This window comes from Callospermophilus lateralis, chromosome 6 (genome assembly GCF_048772815.1).
Source record: "Callospermophilus lateralis isolate mCalLat2 chromosome 6, mCalLat2.hap1, whole genome shotgun sequence".
In the NCBI taxonomy this organism is placed as follows: domain Eukaryota; kingdom Metazoa; phylum Chordata; class Mammalia; order Rodentia; family Sciuridae; genus Callospermophilus; species Callospermophilus lateralis.
In genome coordinates this window covers 118,703,172-118,727,068 of record NC_135310.1, presented here as the reverse complement: position 1 = coordinate 118,727,068, position 23,897 = coordinate 118,703,172, and the positions used below count along the sequence as shown (strand labels likewise).

General features: G+C 36.0%; 1 protein-coding gene across 6 annotated transcripts in view; it reads right to left on the bottom strand.

Moving 5' to 3' along the window:
* Fkbp5 (FKBP prolyl isomerase 5) overlaps positions 1 to 23,897 on the bottom strand; it is a 116,734-nt gene that overhangs the window by 24,235 nt on the left and 68,602 nt on the right. For all 6 annotated transcript variants that reach the window (XM_076858839.1, XM_076858838.1, XM_076858841.1 and 3 more), the window contains exons 4-5: positions 15,421 to 15,563; positions 14,413 to 14,527 (exon numbers count right to left, since the gene is read on the bottom strand). In XM_076858839.1, coding sequence (XP_076714954.1) covers positions 14,413 to 14,527; positions 15,421 to 15,563 — 258 coding nt within the window. The remainder of the gene's footprint in view (positions 1 to 14,412; positions 14,528 to 15,420; positions 15,564 to 23,897) is intronic.

Below are 23,897 nucleotides of genomic sequence, written 5' to 3'. Positions count from 1 at the left end.
CATTGTAACTAGTCTCTCTGAAAGAGACAATAAATCTTATTCTGATACAGACCCACACATGAACAGCAGTTTATATTTGTATACATAAAACTACCACCATGTAACATTGATGTTATCTGCAATATCAGAGCAAGAGGCGGTATCATTGCCTCAGGGTATACACAGCCCATTGATTCTTTATATCTACAAGTAGCAAAGGCTATCTTTGCTGGGTTAATTGGTTTCTAAACTTGGAACACGAGTGACAAGTTCTATAAGATTGCTAACAAGAATTCACATACCACTTGGAGCACAGGAAGATTGCCATTGCCATAATGAGGGCTCCCCTCTCTAGGTGACAGATAGAGATGATATGCCTAGTTCCTACAGATCCAGTTATTTTCTTGTATATTGTCTTAACAACTGCCACCAAAGAAAACCATGGCAGCTCTGGCTGTGGAAGACCTGTGGTTGCTTTTGACCTTATATCTCTTAGTGCAAATACTCAATAAATATTTAATAAAAAGCAGCATGACTCACTTGGGAGCTTAGTCTCTAGGGCTCAAGAGGTCTGTCGCTAATCTCAACCAAGATGATTTATGGGAAGTAAACGATCTATGACGTTCCAAAGAGAATAAAAGTACATACATGATGCTTCTACTTAAGGCTTTTTTGGTAGAGAAAGAAATAAACAAGTTAAAAAGAGACAATATTTTCTCCTGACTCAAAGTCTACATAACTTAAAGGGAGGAAGGTCCTCTAAGTCCCACAAAGTTAAACCAAACCAAATTATCCAAACTTAGCTGCACAATCCGAGTGTAACCACATCAAGTGAGCCCAGTCTGCTGCAAAACATCATTTAAACTGGAGCTCTGACTTATTGTTCTCTTACTGCCCTAGAGCAATTTTGTTTTGAAGAGCACAGAACACCCTGTTCTGAATGTGGCTGGCACATGAACTCGATGTGCTGACAGCAATTTGTACTTCGATTAAAATAGGGGAAAAAAGGAAAGAGAGAGTGCACAGCAGTAACAAAAACTGGAATGCAAGAACCCCTAAACTGTACAATTGGTATTTTAGGAAGTGAAATTGAGAAAGAGGCTTCATAACTTTAAAAAAAAAAAAAAAAAAAAAAGGCACTGTAAACATTCCAGCCTAAAGACGTTAGCTCTGGTAAGTGTCTGTTTTCTCCTTTTCTAATTATAGTAGTTGGTGTCTGATAGCTTTGCACTCATTCCCAAAACAATTGCTGGGTCATGGGGATCTGAATGGGAATATAATGGCATTACTACTAACTAAACAAGACTGGTCATTTGGCCAGAGAAAATCAGGTTGTGACAGGTTACTCCCACTCAGCAAGGGTATTCTCTGCTGCCTAATTCATACCAAATGAGTTTCTCCTGCCTAACAGAGCAGGGCATCTGACAGAGTGGAATCTTAATAATTGCTCTATAAAGGCAAGTAGAGATGAATTTTTAAAAGACATATTAATCACTGATTACAAGGAAATGGCTTTCATCAGGCATAGTGGTCAAATTTCCCCTAACTGCCTCCCCCGCCCAATACCATTTTGTATTATTTGAGGTGAATGAACACTATTGGGAGATTGCTTATGGGACTCAGGACAGATACTAACAGAGGGCAGGCATGGGACCTGGCTACTGGAATGATGTTACATTTATGCAAATGATTTCTTCTTCCTTAGTCTAAACAGGAAGCATACACCTAGCAAATAACTCAGTCAACACAAACTCAACACTTTTCATTCCATACCAGTAGAGCACTGAGCCAGATGTGGATGCCAGTGCCATTTTGCAACTTAACAATTGTGGTTTGGGGACACAATTTAAATTATTGGGACCTCAGTCTTTTCATCTATAGAATAGGGATAATAATACTAGTTAACTCATAGATGCTAAGAATTAAATTAGGTATTGAATTAAAGCTTTAGCACAGTACCTGGTATTCATTAATTCATACACTGTGGTATCTACCATGTGAAAACAGTATTACATTTGAATATAAAGATAAACTCAATGAATGCTAGCTGTCATTATTTTCCTATAATTAGTCATAAATTACACCAGATTAAATATGTCTTAGAACTCTGTATATGAAAATTTTAATGGCGCCACAGACAGCTGTCCAAGTACAAGTCAAGTAAAATTTCTAATAGGCAAATGCATCGTATTATACTTCTTTTGTATTTCAGCACACAGTTCAGGGCCAGGAAGTAAATGTTTATTTAATGACTAATCTGAAAATGGGCATTAAGAAAAGGATGGTAATTTTCACTAATTAACAGAAATTTTCTTTTTGAATCCATTAGTCCCTACTCCTATTTTAATAAATTCTAGGAGGCTATTCAAATTTATTAACAATATGGAGCTTTTGTTTTGTAATTACTCTAAAATAAATGATCCATTGGTTGGTTGGGTCTTTTTTTTTAAAACCAATAAAAGAATATTTTCTTCTATGATTATATACTACCTGAAGACTTGGAGATAGAATACCTTTTACAAAGAAAGGAGCTATATAAATCCAAAACTTCTGACAGAATTAACACTGTTCATTTTAGACCAAGATACACTATGTTATTTTGTGAAAACATAATCAAATAGTTTCAAGAACTTGCTTTCTCTTAGACTTATTTTCCAAGGCATTCATAAGTACTTCAAAAGCATGTGAACAATGACCATCACCACCAAAACAAAAAGCCTCAGCTCTACAAGATCTCAACATGGTTTATTTAAAACAACAACAACAACAAAAAAAAAAAAAAAACAAAAACAAAAAAAACAATTTGGGGTGGGGGAGGTACCAGAGATTGAACCCAGGGGTGCTATACCATTTAAGTACAATCCCAGTTCTTTTTGTTTTATTATTATTGAGATGTGGTCTCACTAGTTTTCTTAGAGTCTAAATTACTGAGGATGGCCTCCAATTTGTAATCCTTCTACCTCAGCCTCCCAAGTCAGTGGGATTATAGGCATGCACTATCATGCCCAGTTTATCTTCAATTTTTGGTGCCTTGTTTTTGTGATTTCAGTTATAAAGAACAGATAGATTTGTTATAACTGTCACATTTTCACTTTATGAGGCTTTCTTTTTTTTTTTTTGAGAGAGAGAGAGAGAGAGAATTTTAATATTTTTATTTTTCAGTTTTTCGGCAGACACAACATCTTTGTTTGTATGTGGTCTGAGGATCGAACCCGGGCCGCAAGCATGCCAGGCGAGCGCGCTACCGCTTGAGCCACATCCCCACCCCGCTTTCTGTCTTTAATAGGAGACTTTAACTCATCCATATTTTTCGCAATCACTGATGAGCGGTTTTATTCTTATTTTAGATTTTTTATACAACAGTTTTCTTATTATTTTTGCTGAAGTGATTTTTTTTTTGTTGTTCCTCTAGTTCCCCACTCCAACTGGATGCTTTGGTAGTTCTAAGTGCTATTTTTACTAATACTTTCCATTAAATTTTTCACAAATTGTATAAATCAGCACAGGCCAGGCGCAGAGGTATAAGCCAATAATCCCAGATACTCCAGAGGCTAAGGCAGGAGGATCTGCAAGTTTGAGGTCAGCTAAATTTTCACAATTTAGCAAAACTCTGTTACAAAATAGAAAGGGCTTATCTCAAAATAAAAGAGGTTGGAGATGTAGCTCAGTGGTAGGGCACTTGCCTAGCATGTGCAAGGCTCCAGGTTCAATCCCCAGTACTGCCAAAGACCACAAAGCAGCATGATTTTCTCTGGAATAAGAAAATTATTTTGGAAAATTAGGTCTCCTGTCTCCATTTCTTCCACCTACCACACTGTTAAAATGACCCAGACAGACAGGATGTGGAGAAAAAGAAATAACTTTTACACTGTTGGTAGGTTAATAATTTAGTACAACCACTATGGTAATCAGTATGAAGATTCCTCAAAGACTACACATGGAACCACTATGTGACCAAAATATACTACTTCTAGGTATATATCTTGAAGAATTAAAGTCATTATGCTACAGTGACACATATATATCCATGTGTCCATCAACGAATGTATGGATAAAGAAAATATTAAACACACACAATGGAGTTTTTTTCAGCCATAACGAAAAATGAGGTGCTGGGGATAGAGCTCAGTTGGCAGAGTGCTTGCCTTGCATGCACAAGGCCCTGGGTTCAATCCCCAGCACCACACACACACACACAAAAAAGTAAAACTCAGAAGGTCAAGAGTCATATTTTTGTATGCAGAAGCTAGTGGAAAAAGGAAAAGAAAGGTAGGAACGAATTTCAAGAAAATCAGAGGGAGGGGCTTGTAGCTCAGTGATGGAGCACTTGCCTGGCACCTGTGAGGCACTGGGTTCCATCCTCAGTACCATATAAAAAGTAAATTTAAAAAAGTTATTATGTCCATCCACAACTTAAAAAAAAAATCAAGGAGAGCTCAAGAAAGGATGAAAGGGTAGGAAGGGGGCAGGGAGAAGGGAAGTGCTGATGAGTGATATTGACCAAATTATATTGTTGTATCATATGCATGTAAGAATATGTTAATAACAAATCCCATCATTATGTACAACTACAATGCATGAATTAAAAAAATGTGTGTAGGGAAAGACCCAGAACCTCGGTTTAGATTGTTTGTTTTTTTAATTTATTATTTTTTAGTTGTAGATGGACACAATACTTTTGTTTGACTTATTTATTTTTATGTGATGCTGAGGATCGAACCCAGGGCCTCACATATGCTGGGCGAGCACTCTGCCTCTGAGCTACAATCCTAGCCCCTTGGTTCAGATTGTTAAACTTAAATCATCAATATTACTTTTAATATTATAGCTCTACCATTTCAAGGCTCTTTCCAGGTAAAAAAATATTCAATACAAAAATTGTTGTTTTGTTCACTCTTATTTTATTCCTTGAGTTGTTATTTCTTTTTATGTTTTACCACAACCTACAGTATTTGTTTCAAAAAGGGTATTAATCTGCATATTCTAAAGTTAATTTTGTTCTCCTACTTAAATGATAGATTGTGGACAGAATTCTAGATTCAAAATACAGAAAATAATAATGGTTAAAGCTCCCATCTTTGTATTTAGTATCACCAATAAGATCCTCCCCGTTCCTTTGCACATACCTTGTTCCTCTCTGGAAGAATTCAGAACTTTCTTTTAAGCTAGGGAATTCAGAAATTTCACTAGGCTATATCTAGATGAAAACAGTGGAAAACTTCTTTTTCCTGTCTGCCTGTCAACTGACCTTGATATTCTTAAGACTCTTTCCTTCCTCCTCTAGGAAATTTTCTATTACATGTCTGATTAGATGCTCATTGTCTCTCCTGGATTTTTCATCTATGTCCTCTCATTTTTTGTTCACCTTTTATATATCTTTTCCTGTGTTTTGAGATACCCTTGACTATGATTCAGATCACCAATTCAGATGTCAGGGACCATTTGTTGCGCTCTTTGTCCTTCTTCGAATTTCAATTTTGATAAACATACTCTTAATTTTCAGAAACTTTCTTGTCTTCCCTTTCCTTCAGAAAACTTGGTTTTTTGACTTATGAATCTAATATCCTTTCAACTATCTCTGAAGATAGTAATCAGTATTTTAAAGTTCTCTTCTATTTCTTCTGTTAGTTTACCTTGGGGCTCCCTGCCCCTGCCCCCCACCCCTTGTGATATTTGCTGATGATGCTGCTTTCAGGTCAATTTAAAAAAAAAAAAAGGAGGGGGCTGGGGATGTGGCTCAAGCTGTAGCACGCTCGCCTGCCATGCGTGCGGCCCGGGTTCGATCCTCAGCACCACATACAAACAGAGATGTTGTGTCCGCCGAATACTAAAAAATAAATATTAAAATTCATTCTCTCTCTCTCTCTCTCTCTCTCTCTCTCTCTCTCTCCCTCTCTCACTCTCTCTTTTTAAAAAAAAAAAAAAAAAAAGGAATTCAGAATGATCAAATGGTCTGGCACTGTTTTTCTAAGCAGTCGAATGTATTTTCATGGCAATGTATTTTCCCAAAAGGGTAAGCTGATTTGGGGGCAGGGGGGTTATGGATGACAATTTCACAAACATTTACTGAGCAGTAACTTTTGGTATATGGTACTGGAGATTGAACCCAGGAGTGCTTTACCGCTGAGTTAACATCTCCAGTCCTTTTTATTTTTTTAGACAGGATCTTCCTAACTTGCTGAGGTTGCCTTAATTTGTAATCCTCCTGCCTTAGCCTCCAGAATTGCTGGGATTACAGATGTGTGCCACCATGCCCAGATTTTATTGAGCAGTTACTACAGGCTGAGCATGTGTTCAGAGTAAGGTTGGAAACACCATTTCCCATTGCTGATGTTATGGAAAAGATTTACTTCAGAAGTGGAACTCTGAAATTATTTGCTATTATAGCAAGCTGCCTTTTCACTTTTTTTCCCCTTTAAGTCTATTTTAAAATTTCAAAGACACTTTATAGTCTCTTTCTCTAGTTCAAGATTAACACCTGCAGTCTTCTGAGGCAGATTGCCAGTTTACTTTAGAACCTGGCCTTAACCTTGGATTTAGCTTTGGAGCAAAAGCCACAGTCAGACAGACCCTAAGGTAATAGTTTTCAGCCCTTGGCTACAAACTAGAATTACCTGGTGAGTTTTTAAAAATAATTGTTCCATTCTTTGGGATTTTCATTTAATTGGTCTAAGGCACGGGCATCAGGATTTTTAAAGGACTGCCAGAGAATTCTAAATTCAGCCAAACCTAGGAACTACTGCAGAAGAGGTTACTAGCCCAGCTGTTCCATATTGTTTTATAACAATCCTGATGATTGCCCCATAGCCTGTTCTGGCTTCCTAGCACCAACTGATTGTGAGCTTGGAGTTCTGCCCTAGCCTGTTGAGAAGAACAGTATGTACCTCTTCAGAGGTCTTCTCTACACCTGTTTTGGGTTGAATTTGCTGAATCTAGTTTCCACCAGTCCAATTTCATCTGCTTTACATATTCCAAAACTTCTTCATAATTTCTGGCCCACTTTTTATATTCTGCTATTTTCCAGTACCTTTATTGATTTTTTTCTTCTTTTTTTAAAAGTCTCTCCGCAACCCACCCACTTATCATTTCAGTGGCTAAAGGGGGCATTCTAACAACTTGAACCTACAGATCACTTTGTCAAAATGTTCTCATTTGGAAATACTGCCGATTGTGCATTTTCTGCATTCAAATGTGACTGAAAGTACTGAGGCAAGAGACCCAACACTAGACCAGGCTTTTGATGAGCCTGCTCCAACCACTAAAATTGAAATATCAGAAGATGTGAGAGACTAGGAGTTGAGGGAAGAGAAACTGGAAATATTTAGAGCCTTTTCAGTTACACTGGATTTTTTTTAAAAAATATTTATTTTTTAGGTGTAGATGGACACAACACAATGCCTTTATTTTTATGTGGTGCTGAGGACGGAACTCGGGTCCTGCCCGTGCTAGGTGAGCGCTCTACTGTTGAGCCACAATCCCAACCACTACACTGGATTTTCTAGGAAAGCAAAGCTTAAAAGTGGCGATATAACCACTACTGTCAATTTAACTAAAATAAATGACTAAAGTATCAGTCTTCTTAATCATATCAATTAGGGTACCTTTTTTTTTTTTTAATGGAAAAATTACAAGACAGTCATCTTAACTGACACAAGAAAAAGCACAGTGGAACAGAACCAAAAATTGGTTTGCCAACATTAGGATCCTGACATATAGAGTAAAAACAAAAAATTCTTTGAGAAAGAATAAATCTTGTCAAACTAACTAATATAAGCTCTCTCTTCCACGTAGAGACAAATTATGAAAAGGAAGCAAAAGATTACAATTCAGAAAGCTTAAAAAAAATGAACCTGGAATCCCATCCTCAAAGTGGAACCAGGTCACGTTATTTATTTAAAAAAAAAATTTTTTTTTTAGTTGTGGATGGACAGAATGCCTCTATTTGTTTATTTTTACATGGTGCTAAGGATCGAACCCTGTGCCTCATAAATGCTAGGCAAGCAGTCTGCCACTGAGTGCCACTCTGCTTCAGCCCGTCAGTAAAAGCCTTTTGATTTGGTCCACATTACTCTTCAAAAGAAAAAAATTCCACAGAAATATGATACATATCTGATAACTATTAAAAATATATAAAATTGATTTTCTGTTACTAGAGACAAATTAACCATGAGTTCTAGGTCAACCCTGGCATAGCCTAAAGGATTTGCTAATGGACTAGATTTAAGAAATAAGGGAAATCAAGGGTTTCTTTCCATAAGTCATTTTTTTTTTATAGTTGTAATTGGACAGAATGCCTTTTATTCTATTTGTTTATGTGGTGCTGAAGATTGAACCCAGTGCTTCACACATGCCAGGCAAGTGCTCTGCCACTAAGCTATAGCCCTAGCCCTCCATAAATTCATTTGAAGGAAACAAAACAAATTATATAAAGGATATATATAAGATTGGAAAAAAAAATTAAGTATCCATCATATGCTAGATTACCTTTCTTCATAACTATCACAATAAACTGTAGGGGTAAACAATTATTCCCATTTTCTAGCCGATAAACCTGGATACCTGAGGTGGGTAAGTAATTTATCTAAAGTCCTAAAAATATCAAGTAATACTCCCAACACTCAAAACTCAAGTCCATGACTTCAAATTGTATGTGTCCCCTATGAAAAACTACTTTATTGGATCTTTATGCAAAATTACAGAAACTTAATAACTCTTACATAACAACATAAGGTAATAGGTGATCATGGTCTATTCTTTCACTGTAGAGATAGCTTTAGTTCTAGGATTTATAACTGGGTTTGAAACTCAAAGTTTGGGTGATGCTATAAAGAAAAGGCAAACCAGTAAGAACTGAGAAGACTTCAAAAAGAACAAGGTAATCCTGGTTTGAAACAGAGACCACATTTAAGACAATCTCTGTTTTCGCCCTTACATGGCTAATGTGCTTAAAAGAAGGAAGGCAGGCCAGGCATAGCAGTGCATGCCTGTAATCCCAAGGACTCCAGCAGCTGAGGCAGGAGGACCACAAGTTCAAGGTCAACCTCAGAAAATTAGCAAGGCCCTGTCTCAAAATAAAAATAAAAAAAAAAAAAAAATCGGGGGATGTAGCTCAGGGTAAAAGCATCCCTGGGGTTAATCCCCAGAACAACAACAACAACAACAACAACAACAAGAGAGAGAGAGAGAGAGAGAGAGAGAGAGAGAGAGAGAGAGAGAGGGAGAGAGAGAAAGAAAAAGAAGCAAAAACACCGGGTAGAAAGTAAAAATAAATGATTTACTCAAATTTCCCAGGGAAGTACCTTCTAATAAGATGAGAAACAAAAAATTAGTCATTGCCTTTACTCTTAAAATATTTGGAAACAGGAAAAAATAATAGGATTATTCATAAAAAATTCTTCAAATACTCTTAAAAAAAGTTCTATCCATAGTATTCTATACTTTTATGGAAAAAATAAGGCGATATATGAAAAAAACAAACATGCATCTGCTCGTCTCTGCAAAAGAAATACGGGAACCAAACTGTACTACAAATGAATAAAAACTACACTAAAGGGAGTGAGAAAGAAGTTTCCTAAATTAAAAACCCTAGATAAGGTCTGGGGTTGTGGCTCAGCAGTAGAATGCTTGCTTCACATGTGTGAGACCCTGGGTTCGATCCTCGGCACCACATAAAAATTAACAAGTGAAATAAAGGTATTGTGTCCAACTACAACTAAAAAACAAATATAAAAAAAATTAAAACCCTAGATAATTATTTCCTGCTTAGGAAATGTGTTTTTCATGGGGCCATGGGTTAGTAATGCTAAGACTACTTCATAAACATTCTAGGGTAGCACAGATAAGAAAAAAGTTTCAAATGAGCAAAGGGAGAATAAATCTGTGGCAGTGAACTGAAACTGTGAGCATGTACTCAAGAGTTCTTTTTTTTTTTTTAAGAGAGAATTTTTTAATATTTATTTTTCAATTTTTGGTGGACACAATATCTTTATTTTATTTTATGTGGTGCTGAGGATCGAATCCAGTGCCCCACACATGCCAGACAAGCATGTTACCGATTGAGCCACATCCCCAGCCCCTCAGAGTTCTTTTAATTGTTTTTTACCAGGGATTGAACCCAGGGGCACCTAATCACTGAACCACATTCCCAGCCCTCTTTTATATTTTATTTATAGAGACAGGGTCTTGCTAATTTGCTTAGGGCCTCACTAAATTGCTGAGGCTAGCTTTGAACTCACAATCCACCTGCTTCAGACTCCGAAGCTACTGTGATTACAGGCATATGCCACCATGCCCAGTTTACTCATGATTCTTAATACATATGAAGATTGAAAAAGAAATACATAGAGCACACACACATACATACACACACACACACACACACACACACACACACACACACACTTCCTGCCTCTGTCTGCTAAGACATTATAGAAGCAGTCCTACAGTGCAAGCACACCTAGCACCCAGATCTTGATTTCTAAATACCTCTCTCTAATAAAAGTGGTCTTTGGAGGCAAGGCTGATTCTAGGCCTGGAGCTGCGAAGAAATTTTAAGATGAGCCTAGAGCATCAGAAAATAGGGAAGTGCAAAAACAAAACAAAACAAAACAAAAAACCCAATGGGGATATGTTGAAAAAATAAAAAAGCCAATTTAAAGAAGTTTTCAATGGCCAAATCTGGAATAATCTGAGCAACAAAATAAGAATAGTAATGAAAAATGACTAAGAGAAGAAAATAAATACCCACAGATACATAATGATATAAACAATATATACATATGGGAGAAAAGGTTGCTTTTCCTGACAGTAGAATTTCAATTAATAAATTTGGAAAGAACAATGGAAATAGAAAAATTGCCATTAGTCAAATACCACAGTAATCATTATTTTATCCAAAAATCATTAATCATTAACGGATGAGCATATGATAATGCTAATCATTAATGATAATAAGCATATGAAGGTGTGATGTGAACCAACTTGCACAGTGTCAGCATTTTTCTTAATGAAATACTTAGTAATTATAATTACAAAGTGCAAAATAGTAACTTTAATAGAAGAGAAACAAGGCAGACTCCACCTTGAGATCTAAGTTATCAGCAGTAATGAGACATCAAAACCACGTACCTCTTGATAATGATGAACCCAGAAGGGCACAACATCGCTCCTATGATATTTTTAAAAAATGTATAACCTCAACATCAGAGGAAACTAAACTGAAAGATATTCTACACAAAGGCCAGTCATCTTCAAAAGTGCCAGAGTCATGAAAAACAAAGCCTGAAGACCTATCACACTGGAGGGGAATTATAGGGACATGACAACTAAATATACTACTAGATCCTGAATTTGATCCTAGATCAGAAAGGGACATTATTGTGGTAATTGGTTAGATTCAAGTAAGATCTGTAGACAGTTAACAGTATTGTTATCAATGTTAATTTCCTGATTTTGATAAATGTCCTGTGGTTAGGTAAGATCTTAACATTAGAGGAAGCTGGGTGAAGCACATAAGGGAACTTTTTGTAAGAGTTTTGCAACTTTTCTGTAAGTCTAAAATTATTTCAAAACAGTTAAAATATGACTCCCATTGAAAGTATTACCAAAAACAAGATCTAATTTCAACTATTCCAAAGTCATCTCTATAGTGGCAGTTTTGTGATCTTGTCTATAATTGTCTGACAAAAATCTACAGTTTAAAAACACATTATGAGTTCAACAACTCATAATGTGTTTTTAATCTGAGGAGTTTCTGTATCATAGGAAAAAAGCTGTTGTGTATGCATTTGAAACTTTTCATAATAAAAAAATTAAACAAATGATATAAATAAATTTAAATGTCTATTAAAATAGTGAAGACAATTTTTGATCATTCCCATAGCTTTCATAAACCTTTAGAATTCTATCACAAAACAAAGTGTGAAATATGATATATCAAGAACTATGTAATGTTTTGAACAACCAACAATAAATTAAAAAAAAAAAAAAAAAAAAAAGAATTCTATCACAGATTTTTAGGACTAGTAGAACCTTAGAAACCAGAGGTCCAACCCCTACTTCAATGTCTAAAAAGGAGTCAAAAGACCATAAGTGAGGTCTAGCTACACCTGGAACTCTACCTCCTGATTTCTGGCCTGGGTTCTTTCTCTGACATACATCTGATGACCTCTTCATTTAGTGTAAAACTTACCACAAATGACAATGTTCTAAACACTTCAACTACAATATTTCATTGAATATTTACAACTCCTTTCAATAAAAAGACAACTAAATTTGATGCAACATAGACTTTGGAAATGAAATACAGTTCCAAAGTAGTATCTACACTAATAAAAATAAGAACATCGGGGCTGGAGTTGTGGCTCAGTAGTAGTGCACTTGCCTAACATGTGTGACCCACTGGGTTCAATTCTCAGCACCACATACAAATAAATAAAATAAAGGTCCATAACAACTAAAAATGTTTTAAAAAAACAAGAACATCAACTATTTTGGTTAACTGTTTTAAATAATAGGAATTGAACCCAGGGCACTCAACCACTGAGCCACATCCCCAGCTCTTTTTTAAAAATGTATTTAGAGACAGGGTCTCGCTATGTTGCTTAGAGCAGGTGGATTACAAATTCAAAGCCAGCCTCTGCCTCCCAAACCATTGGGATTACAGGCTGTAATCCCAGCATGTGTGACTGTGCCCAGCTCCTGCCTTTTAAAAAAATTTTTGAGACAGGGTCTAGCTAAGTTATCCAGACTTCAGTGCCTTGAATTTATGATCCTCTTGTCTCAGCCTCCCAAGTTGCTGAGATTGCCAATACACTTGGTAACTCTTTATTTTTAAAAAACCTTTTATAATAATAGTTCATGTTATATAGTGATTTGGGTTTTTTCTTTTTCATTTTTAAAATGTTATTTATTTATTCTAATTTGTTATACATGACAGAATGCATTTCAATTCAAAGTACACATATAGAGCACAATGAGCTATGTTGCTCAGGTTGGTCTTGAACTGTTGGACTCCAGAAATTCTCCTGTCTCAGATTACCAAGTAGTCAGGACTACAGGTGCATACCACTGCACCTGGCTTTTGAATTTTTCTTTTTCTTTTATATATATATATATATATATATATATATATATATATATATATACACACACACATGTTTTATACTTACTTTTAGTTGTTGGTGGACATTTAGGCTTTTGAATTTTTCTTTTTCTTTCTTTTTAAATATTTATTTATTTATTTATTTTTAGTTGTTGTTGGACCTTTATTTTATTTATTTGTATGTGGTGCTGAGAATCAAACTCAGTGCCTCACACATGCTAGGCAAGCGCACTAACACTGACCCACAACCCCAGCCTTGAGTTTTTCTTAATTCAAGTATTTCTTTATGTTTCCCTTTTGAAGGATTCAAATCAATAATGGTATCTTTTAAACATTTATACATGTAGAAAGTTTTACTAAATACCAAATATGTGTTGGACCCTGAAGCAAATGCTGAAAATAAAAAGATAAAGAAAGATGCTTGTTTTCAAATGCTCACTAAATACTTGGGGAAACAGGCAAATACTCATTGTAATATAAAGTGATATGTCCTGGGCTGGGGACGTGGCTCAAGTGGTAGCGTGCTCGCCTGGCATGCGCAGGGCACTGGGTTCGATCCTCCGCACCACATAAAAATAAAATAATGATATTGTGTCCACCTAAAACTAAAAAATAAATATTGAAATATTGAAAGAGGGGCTAGGGATGTGGCTCAAGCGGTAGCGCGCTCGCCTGGCATGCATGCGGCCCAGGTTCGATCCTTAGCACCACGTACATACAAAGATGTTGTGTCCACTGATAACTAAAAAATAAATATTAAAATTCTCTCTCTCTAAGAAAAAAAAAATTAAAAAAAAAAGAAATATTGAAAGAAAGAAAGATAGAAAGATGTCCTATACAGGGTGGTATATACAATGTGTTCTGGGAGGGAAGAAGAATAATCAGTTATCATAGGGAGATGGGTTTGAGAGTCCTAAAAGGGATTACAATCCAGTGTTCTGTTTAGTAAATTTGTAAGCTTGGGCAATTTTTATACATCCCTGAACTCACTTTTTTCGCCTGGGGATAATAAATCTTATCTCATAAGGTTATTGTGAGACACAAATTAATAAATATGTGAGACTATTAATATAGTTGTTGGGACCCCCAAAGAGTCCTGACTAAGAATTCCTTGATGGATGGAATTGCCTTTTATTCATTTTGGAGTTTGTAGAGACTGGCAGGGTGCCTGGCATGCACACGTTAAATTAATACTTAGTAAATGAAGTCATTTAAATAAATGTTGAATCTAAAATTATTCTTGAGGTATATTCAATGTTTATTTCTATAAACAGAGTTTTTAAAACAATTTCTATTTCATCCACTAAATAGAACCCAAGTTTTATACTTACTTTCTACAGTTGCTCCTTCATTTGGGTTTGAATACCCCTCTCCTTTCCGTTTGATTCTCCTGATAATGCCTGCATCTTCAAATAAATCCTCTCCTTTGAAATCCAGGAGCTCAATCTAGAAAGGAAAAAAGATTTAGCTGAGAAAGGATCAAACAAAGCCAATTTAACATATGTAAAGGCAACTGATTTTTCTTTCATTTTACAAATAAAACTTTTAAAAAACTTTGTTATTGGAAAAATAGGGAAAAAAAACACACTGTACTTTTCAATACTTGGAAAGAACTTTGTGTAATGATAATGTCTAGGACTATATCCTGTGGGGCTGCAGTGCAAAGACAGACAGGAAATACTAGGAAAACTGCCTTGTGGGCAAAAAGCCAGAGTGACAAGGTGCTGGCACAGAACTTGATGTCTGACTCTGAGGCCACCACTTTTCTACCCCAAAGTTATGAAGTTCCATTTTCAAAATATAAGAATAAATCCTAGGAATCTGGCCTACAACTGACTGAAAGTATATATCACCCAGTTAGGACAGTTCTTAATATTAGGTTTTTACAAACATGTATAGTCAATTCAAAATAGGAAAAACAGCATATCACAACCTACTGCTTCTAATAAAGAGAGATCTATGACATTTATAAAACTTTACGATGTGAAAATAATTTAAAACTTGGTATAGGCATATTTCAACATTTATCTCCACCACTTTCATCCTTGTACTTCTAAGTATGTCAGACTTACACTTCTGTCCAGAACCTTTATTTTTAAGTCTAGTGTCTTTTGTTTATTTGGATATGCCCTTTCTGTGCCAGAGACACGTTTCTAAGAAAGCACTGGCACACATCCCTATAGTTTGTGGGAAATAATTCAAGAAGCCAAGCTCCAAAATAAATAAGTTGGATCTGATTCTCAATAGCAAGCTCAGCTCCTTGTTCCATTCATTGACTGCTGCTTCAAAGGCAACCCTATAGCAGAACAGATGTTCACAAGGCTCAGAGATATACTTGCCTCAAAAAAAAGAGTAGCATTCGAGGGAATTTTAGGGAGGCTGCCTGCTGAGCCATACGCATATTCTGGTTTGCAAAGCAAATGGCAGATCTCTCCTTTCTTCATGGTAGCCACCCCAATGTCCCATGCCTTGATAACTTGGCCTAAGAGAAAAGAAAAGGTATAGGTCATATTTAAAAAGATGTGGCTTTCACAAAACAAGAGCTCAAACAAATTTCCAATTTTTCACACTGTGTACTTGGCTAGAAACTATGGGTTGTAAGACAGAACTCAGTAAAAGCTACATGCAAAGAAATAAATTATGATTTTTTTGGAAGACTATCAGAGAAGATTCCCTGCTGAGGAGGATGAAAGTGGTATCAAAGATCAAGTCTTTGAAAAGTAGTGGTAACATAATCCATGAAATGTGGCTGTGCTGCAACTGTTCCTTTCAGCCATAATAATAAGTGCATGTTTTCTAGGCAGAGATGGAACAAAAATAGTATGGAAAAAGGAGTTTGTCCTAAGGAAGCTTATAATTTAGTTGGGGAGAAAAAAAACAAAATCACAAAACTAAAAAAGTATAAATTGTATAAAAGGGTCCAAGAAACAAATTTTTCTAAAAATTTAGAATCAGAAAAACTGTTTCTTCGGACAAAAAAGTGTGTGTCCTCTTATCAAATAATAATAATTCATAATCCTGCTGGGTGTGCTGGCAAACGCCTGTAATCCCAGCAGTGTGGGAGGCTGAAGCAGGAAGATCACAAGTTCAAAGCTAGCCTCAGCAAACTTAGCAAGGCCCTAAACAACTAAGCAAGACCCTGTCTCTAAACAAAATATAAAAAAGGGCTGAGGATACCGCTCAGTGGTTAAATACCCCGGGCTTAATCCCTAGTAGTATACATGTATACAAACACACACACAAAAAAATCAAAATCCTTCACTTTTTTGCAATTTCTGGAAACTTAAAAAAAAGAACTCTGCTAAGACCACATAATTATAATCTTTACAGTTTTAACATGTTCATCTTTAACTATATCTTACTGTAAGTAGTCTCAAACTCTTTGGGGAAAATGAAAGTAATTTAAAAGAATAAAAATTTATACTTGTGCTATATCAATCAAACACTCAAAGTAGGATAAGATATTCAAACTGGGATAAGATAAGCTATGAACTGCAGAAGTGAATTTGGAAGTTAACAGTTATCTTGGATTGAGAGCTGAAGGTAGGTCATTAGATTAAGGAGAACCCAACATAAAGTTATGTAAGTAGGAATGAACAAAGCACTTATTGCTCGATTTCAGCTTAGTCTTCATTAAATACTAGAATTTTTTGAAATGTTACCTCCACTTACTTTAGTTAAAATTTTACATAAGTAATACATACCTGCTAGCAAAACACAAAAGAAAAAAATACATATATTGGTAAAAGGTCATTTATCTCTTGTAAAAAGCCTCTGTTGTGTTTACTTCCAGTGTGTGCTATCACTTTTTTAAAAATTAAAAACATATGATAGTATACTATACATTCAATACTGAACTGCTTTTCTCCCTCCCCATCCTAAACTGTTTTTCACTTAATATATTCTTCTCCATCAGTAGAGTGGATAACATGCATTTTAGCAATTAAAAGTGCTAGACTGAATATCAGGTCTGCCCTTTACTAGCTGTTGTGCAAGTTATTTAATCTCTGTGGGGTCAGTTTCCTCATTTGCAAAACAGGTGACCGTTTCTTCCATATGGTTGTAATAAGAATTACTAGATAAAACATGTCAAATGAATGGCACACTGCCTGGCATACGATGCTTATTTTTATTTTTGTTCTTGTTAGAGACAGAATCTTGCTATGTTGTCAAGGCTAGTTTTGAACTCGGGCTCAAGTGATCCTCCTGCCTCAGCCTCTCATAGCTGGGACTATAGGTGCACACCACTACAACTGGCTATATTATGTATTTTAATAAAGAAAAGCCAGGGTCGTCATCGTTGTCACCCCTATCACAGATATAATCTCATTTGCTAATATTCTGTGTAACATTACAATCTCCTACTCAGAAACATATTACAAACAACAGCCTCTAATGAGTATTGCCCATGACTATTTATGAAAAGTGTATTTAGAGGCTAAATTCCTACAAATGCAAAGGTGACATGCATTTTATATTTGACAGATATTGCTCAAGTGCCTTTCCAAAATAGCTACATCAATTTATATGCTCACCACATGTAGTTCTGTTGTGAAAACAATCCACAATCCTCAGAAGAAACTCAAAGTCTGCTGTTGATAGGTTGCTTTCCTTTCACTGATACTCTTCACTGTGCTGTGGTTTAGCACTGAAAACCTCTGCTCTTCTAAATTATACTGATATGTTAAGACAAATTCCTTATATGCTCCTTCAGGAAATCTGCACATTGGAGGAGGTACTATTGTGTATTTGCTCAAGACATTTGGCCAATTACTGAGAAGCAAAGGTCTGTGTTTTGTATTAAGAATACAAAGATAGGTCATTCCCTTCTTCCTTTCAGGGAACATGCAATGTAGTATGGCTGGGGTGGGGGGAAGATACATATATGCATTGTTTTTTTTTTGGTTTTTGTTTTTTAACAAAACATGGAAAGCACTAAAATAAGAGTATTAACACAGGCACAGAGAAGGGGTGATTAATTCTGCCTGGTCAGGTGAGGGCAGGCAAAAAAGGCCTAATTCATGGGTGTTATCCATATTAGACCTTAGAAGTTTGAAACACCAGCCTGTCAATTAAACCCAAAGGAGCCCCACACTAAAGAAATCATGCCAGTACTTTTTGCTCTTCTTCTTTGGAATATTAAAGAACACTGGGAACCTTAATAGTTCTTTTACACAAAGCTTCAGAAACGGATGAAACACACTGAGCAAAGAGTCAGATTCATAGAAACACAAGTACATTTCTAAAAACCACAAACATTGGGGCTCTTAAAGAACATTTCCCCCTGGTTTTTGAAAAATAATACATACTTACAGACTATCAGGAAAGCACAGAAGATACAATTAAAAACCCTCTGAAATTCTAGCATCTGGGGAAACTTCTATCAATTCCTTGATTCATTTCCTTTTAATTATATATGTATACTTTGCATATTAAATATTTACATGCCCATTCTTAAAGCTGCAGTCATAATTTTACATGGTTTTATAGCCCACTCTTCATATTTCAGATTATATGAGCATTTTTCTTATAATAAATATCTAAAAACACGACTTAATAACTATATACTATTCTATCTTTTGAAAATATCATATTGCCTTTATCTTTAACAATTATCAAATTCCAATGAAAATTTTGCACCTAAATTGCTACATAAATTTCTTTCTATAGTAAAAGCCTCTGACTTGACACAATCAGGATTGGTAGGTTAATTTAAAATATTGCTTTAAGCAAGGAACCATACAAACTTTTAAAATTTAAAACATATAAAGTGGATCAATTCATGTGTATGTTAAAGGCCAAGGATGTCTTTAAGGCTCTTTAGGAACAAGAGTTCCATATCATCTTTTTTTTTTTTTTTTAACTTTTCTTTTTTTAATTGTAGATGGACACAATATCTTTTTATTTATTTTTATGTGGTGCTGAGGATTGAACCCAGTGCCTCACATGTGCGAGGTAAGTCCTCTACCACTGAGCCACAACCCCAGCCCCCATAGCATCTTTACTATATAAATCACACTCATATCACTTGCAATTTAAAATTTAAGTTTCTTTAATATCCCAATTATTTACCTGCTTTTTGTCCTGAAGAAGAAAAAAAATAATCTAAGGAGAATAAAGATTTTGTTTTGATTGGTCTCAGATGCCTTTCTTTTTGTACTGTATTTTGGATTGAATTAAATTTTGGGAAGTGAGTAAATTTCACTTGTTACGATGTGAGTTTCTCTAAGGTGAAGCAAGACTCAGAAGATAGTATGTCTGGGGCTGGGGATGTGGCTCAAGCGGTAGCTTGCTCACCTGGCATGCGTGTGGCATGGGTTCGATCCTCAGCACCACATACAAACAAAGATGTTGTGTCTGCCGAAAACTAAAAAATAAATATTAAAAAAATTCTCTCTCTCTCTCTCTTTAAAAAAAAAAAAAAAAAAGATAGTATGTGAAGTAATCGACATGTAGGATCCGTCTGGTTAACAATATATTCTGAAAGGCCATTTTGCCTGTCCATCCCTAATTTAACAGTCACTTAAAAAACACTTTTAGCATTTTTTAACATGTATTTCTAGATGTTGGTAGGCTTTATTTTATTCATTTATTTATATGTAGTGCTGAGAATCGAACCTAGTGCTTCACACATGCTGGGCAAACACCTTAACACTGAGCCAAAACCCCAGGACCACACTTTTAGCATTTTGCCTTAATAAATCTTTCTAAAACATTCAACCTGGTTTTTGTAGCTAATTCTTTTCTTTTAATAATAATTCCAGTGTTTTATATACTATTTAATGAAACTATATAAATTACTGAAAGTCCTATAGGTATAAACAAATTTCAAGTGATTCTTAATGAGTCTGAGAAGGCAAAAAAGCAGTCCCTGACATCTGGAAACTGCTCAGACATGTCCAGCTGTAGGCCTTAGTATTATTCAAAGCTGGCATAGGAGGCCGTGTTACTCTCCTATTGGACATGAACAATGTGACAAAACATCACTATCAGACAAGTTCACTCAGATACAAAGGTAAATTGAGACAAAACACTTCTAAACTTTGTCTAAGCCCGGACAAAAAAAAATAAGGTCACCCTGCACCCTACAAAATGTCAAACACCCCCCTCTCCTGGCTAATATGAGTGACTGCTGTTTCTTTACCAGTCAGAATTTTAAGCTTTCCTCTACTCCAGCCCAACCCCTTTTAATAAAATTTATTAAGACACTTAAACATAGAATCATCCTATATCCTAACAGTGTCCAATACAAAACAAAGCCCTGCTTCCTTAGAATTCCTCAAACTTTTTAAAAATTTCTTTTCTTCATACTTAGACATGCTGTTGTTTCCCATGGTATATTGTCCTCCCTGGTAAGTAATGAACTAAACTTGTTCAACTACGATGTGGCTGCAGGGCATGGACAAGGTCCACACAACTGATGGGAGCAGAATGTGGGACCACACCACAGAGTGGGTAACCAGCTGTATTACTCAGGATATTTGCAAAATAATGAAAGCATTAGTAAGTGTGGAGTTGATTAAGCAGCTTCTACTATATTACCTAGGCTAAACTCTTAGAAACAGAATTGCCAGGACAGAAGCATAAACCTTTTGAAGATTTTTATCTTTAGGATTTAGCTGTTGGTAAAATACACCAAAAATGCACAAACACAATTTATTCTTACATTTGATCTGGACTTCAATTTTACTAGCTCAAACACAATTCACTTTGTCAATTTTAGAAGTCCTATTCCATTTGTAAAAGAATATGAAATAGGTCCTGGGATGTGGCTCAAGTGGTAGCACGCTCGCCTGGCATGTGTGCTGCCCGGGTTCGATCCTCAGTACCACATACAAACAAAGATGTTGTGTCTGCCAAAAACTAAAAAATAAATATTAAAAATTCTCTCTCTCTCTCTCTCTCTCTCACTCTCAAAAAAAAAAAAGTCTTTATTTAAAAAAAAAAAAAGAATATGAAATAAGATACATAAATGTAAAATGTAGCTATCCCCTAAGTTTACATACTTTTTAATGTCTATATAACTACTGACAATTTAAAAAGTTTAAAAGTTGTCAGTGGATTGGTACATTCCTGTAACCCTGAATAATGCAGGATTTCAAATTCAAGGCCTGCCCAGGCAACTTAACTATCTTAAAAAATTATATTTTAAAATGCTTTGGGTGTGACTCTACTTCATACACAACCAGAGAAGTGAAAAATTCTGCTCTATTTGTATACAATGAATCGAAGAGCTTTCTACTGTCAAGTGTAACCGATTAGAACTAGTAAATTAATTAATTTTTAAAAAACCCTTTTGGGCATATAGCTCAACAGCCCTTGGGTTCAATCCCCAGTACCAGGAGTGGGAGTGGGGGAAGCAGGGGAGTTTAAAAGTACACAAAATGCAGTATAAAAGCAATGCACTAGACGGGCACAGTGGTACACACCTGTAATCCCAGTGGCTTGAGAGGTGGAGGCAGGAAGATGAAGAGTTCAAAGCCAACCTCGGCACCACCAAGGCATTAAGCAACTCAGTGAGACCCTGTCTCTAAATACAAATTAGGGCTGGGGATGTGGCTCAGTGGTTGAGCACACCTGAGTTTAATTCCCGGTCTCCCTCCTTCCCCCCAAAAAAGCAATGCACTAGGGCTGGGGATATAGCTTAGCTGATAGAGTGCTTGCCTCACATGCACGAGGCCCTGGGTTCAATCCCCAGCACCATTATTTAAAAAAAAAAAAAAAAAAAAAAAAAGCAATCCAATATATTTTTGCTTTCTTCTATAGTACTGTATAATATATTCCATTAGCCTGGTATTCTAATATAGTCCATTATATATTCTGATTTTAAAAAATCATACCCCTCCAAACATTTTAATTTAATCACTCAACACTTTCACTCATAATAAAGACCTTAGTGACTAGGACATTTTGACTATATAACTATTTTCTTTATTGACTAAAAAAGGTTTAATTATGATAAAAATTTATTATCCTAATCTGAAAAGTTTTTCCCCAGTGGATGCTTATTAGTTATTTTTAGTTATGGATCTTTTTTTTTTTTTTTGGTACTGGGGATTGAACCCAGGGCACTTAACCACTTAGCCACATCCCCAACCCTTTTTTATTTATTAATTATTATTACTATTGGTACAAGGAATTGAACCTAGAGGGGCTTAACCACTGAGTCACATCCCCAGCCCTTTTTATTTTAAGACAGGGTCTCATTAAGTTGCTGAAGGATTCACAAAGTTGCTGAGGTTGGCACTGAATTGTGATCCTCCTGCCTCAGCCTCTGGAGTTGCTGGGATTACAGGTATGCACCAGTGCACCCAACTCCACATTAGTATTCATTTTGACATAATTATAAAAGCATGAAACATAATTTGGTATAATTCAGTCCATAGTTCTTCCCTTTTCCCTCCCTTCCTCTCTTCCTTGTTCTCTTTTTTTTTATAATCTCTTTTTTTTTAAATTAATTTTTATTGTAGGTTGTTCAAAACATTACATAGTTCTTGATATATCATATTTCACACTTTGATTCAAGTGGGATATGGGCTCCCATTTTTACCCCATATACAGATTACAGAATCACATCAGTTGCACAACCATTGATTTACATATTGCCATTCTGGTGTCTGTTGTATTCTGCTGCCTTTCCTATCCTCTACTATCCCCCCTCCCCCCTCCCCTCCTCTCTCCTCTCTCTACCCCCTCTACTGTAATTCATTTCTCCCCCTTATATTTTTCCTCCTTTCCCCTCACTTCCTCTTGTATGTAATTTTGTATACCCCTGAGGGTCTCCTTCCATTTACATGCAATTTCCCTTCTCTCTCCCTTTCCCTCCCACCTCTCATCCCTGTTTAATGTTAATCTTCTTCTCATGCTCTTCGTCCCTACTCTGTTCTTAGTTACTCTCCTTATATCAAAGAAGACATTTGGCATTTGTTTTTAAGGGATTGGCTAGCTTCACTTAGCATAATCTGCTCTAATGCCATCCATTTCCCTCCAAATTCTATGATTTTGTCATTTCTTAATGCAGAGTAATACTCCATTGTGTATAAATGCCACATTTTTTTTATCCATTCGTCTATTGAAGGGCATCTAGATTGGTTCCACAGTCTTGCTATTGTGAATTGTGCTGCTATGAACATGGATGTAGCAGTGTCCCTATAGTGTGCTCTTTTTAGGTCTTTAGGGAATAGACCGAGTAGTGGAATAGCTGGATCAAATGGTGGTTCCATTCCGAGCTTTCCAAGAAATCTCCATACCGCTTTCCAAATTGGCCGCACCAATTTGCAGTCCCACCAGCAATGTACAAGAGTACCCTTTTCCCCACATCCTCGCCAGCACTTGTTGCTGTTTGACTTCCTAATGGCTGCCAATCTTACTGGAGTGAGATGGTATCTTAGGGTGGTTTTGATTTGCATTTCTCTGACTGCTAGAGATGGTGAGCATTTTTTCATATACTTGTTGATTGATTGTATGTCCTCCTCTGAGAAATTTCTGTTCAGGTCCTTGGCCCATTTGTTGATTGGGTTATTCGTTATCTCATTGTCTAATTTTTTTAGTTCTTTGTATATTCTGGATATTAGGGCTCTGTCTGAAGTGTGAGGAGTAAAGATTCGTTCCCAGGATGTAGGCTCCCTATTTACCTCTCTTATTGTTTCTTTTGCTGAGAAAAAACTTTTTAGTTTGAGTAAGTCCCATTTGTTGATTCTAGTTATTAACTGTTGTGCTATGGGTGTCCTATTGAGGAATTTGGAGCCCGACCCCACAGTATGTAGATCATAGCCAACTTTTTCTTCTATCAGACGCCATGTCTCTGATTTGATAT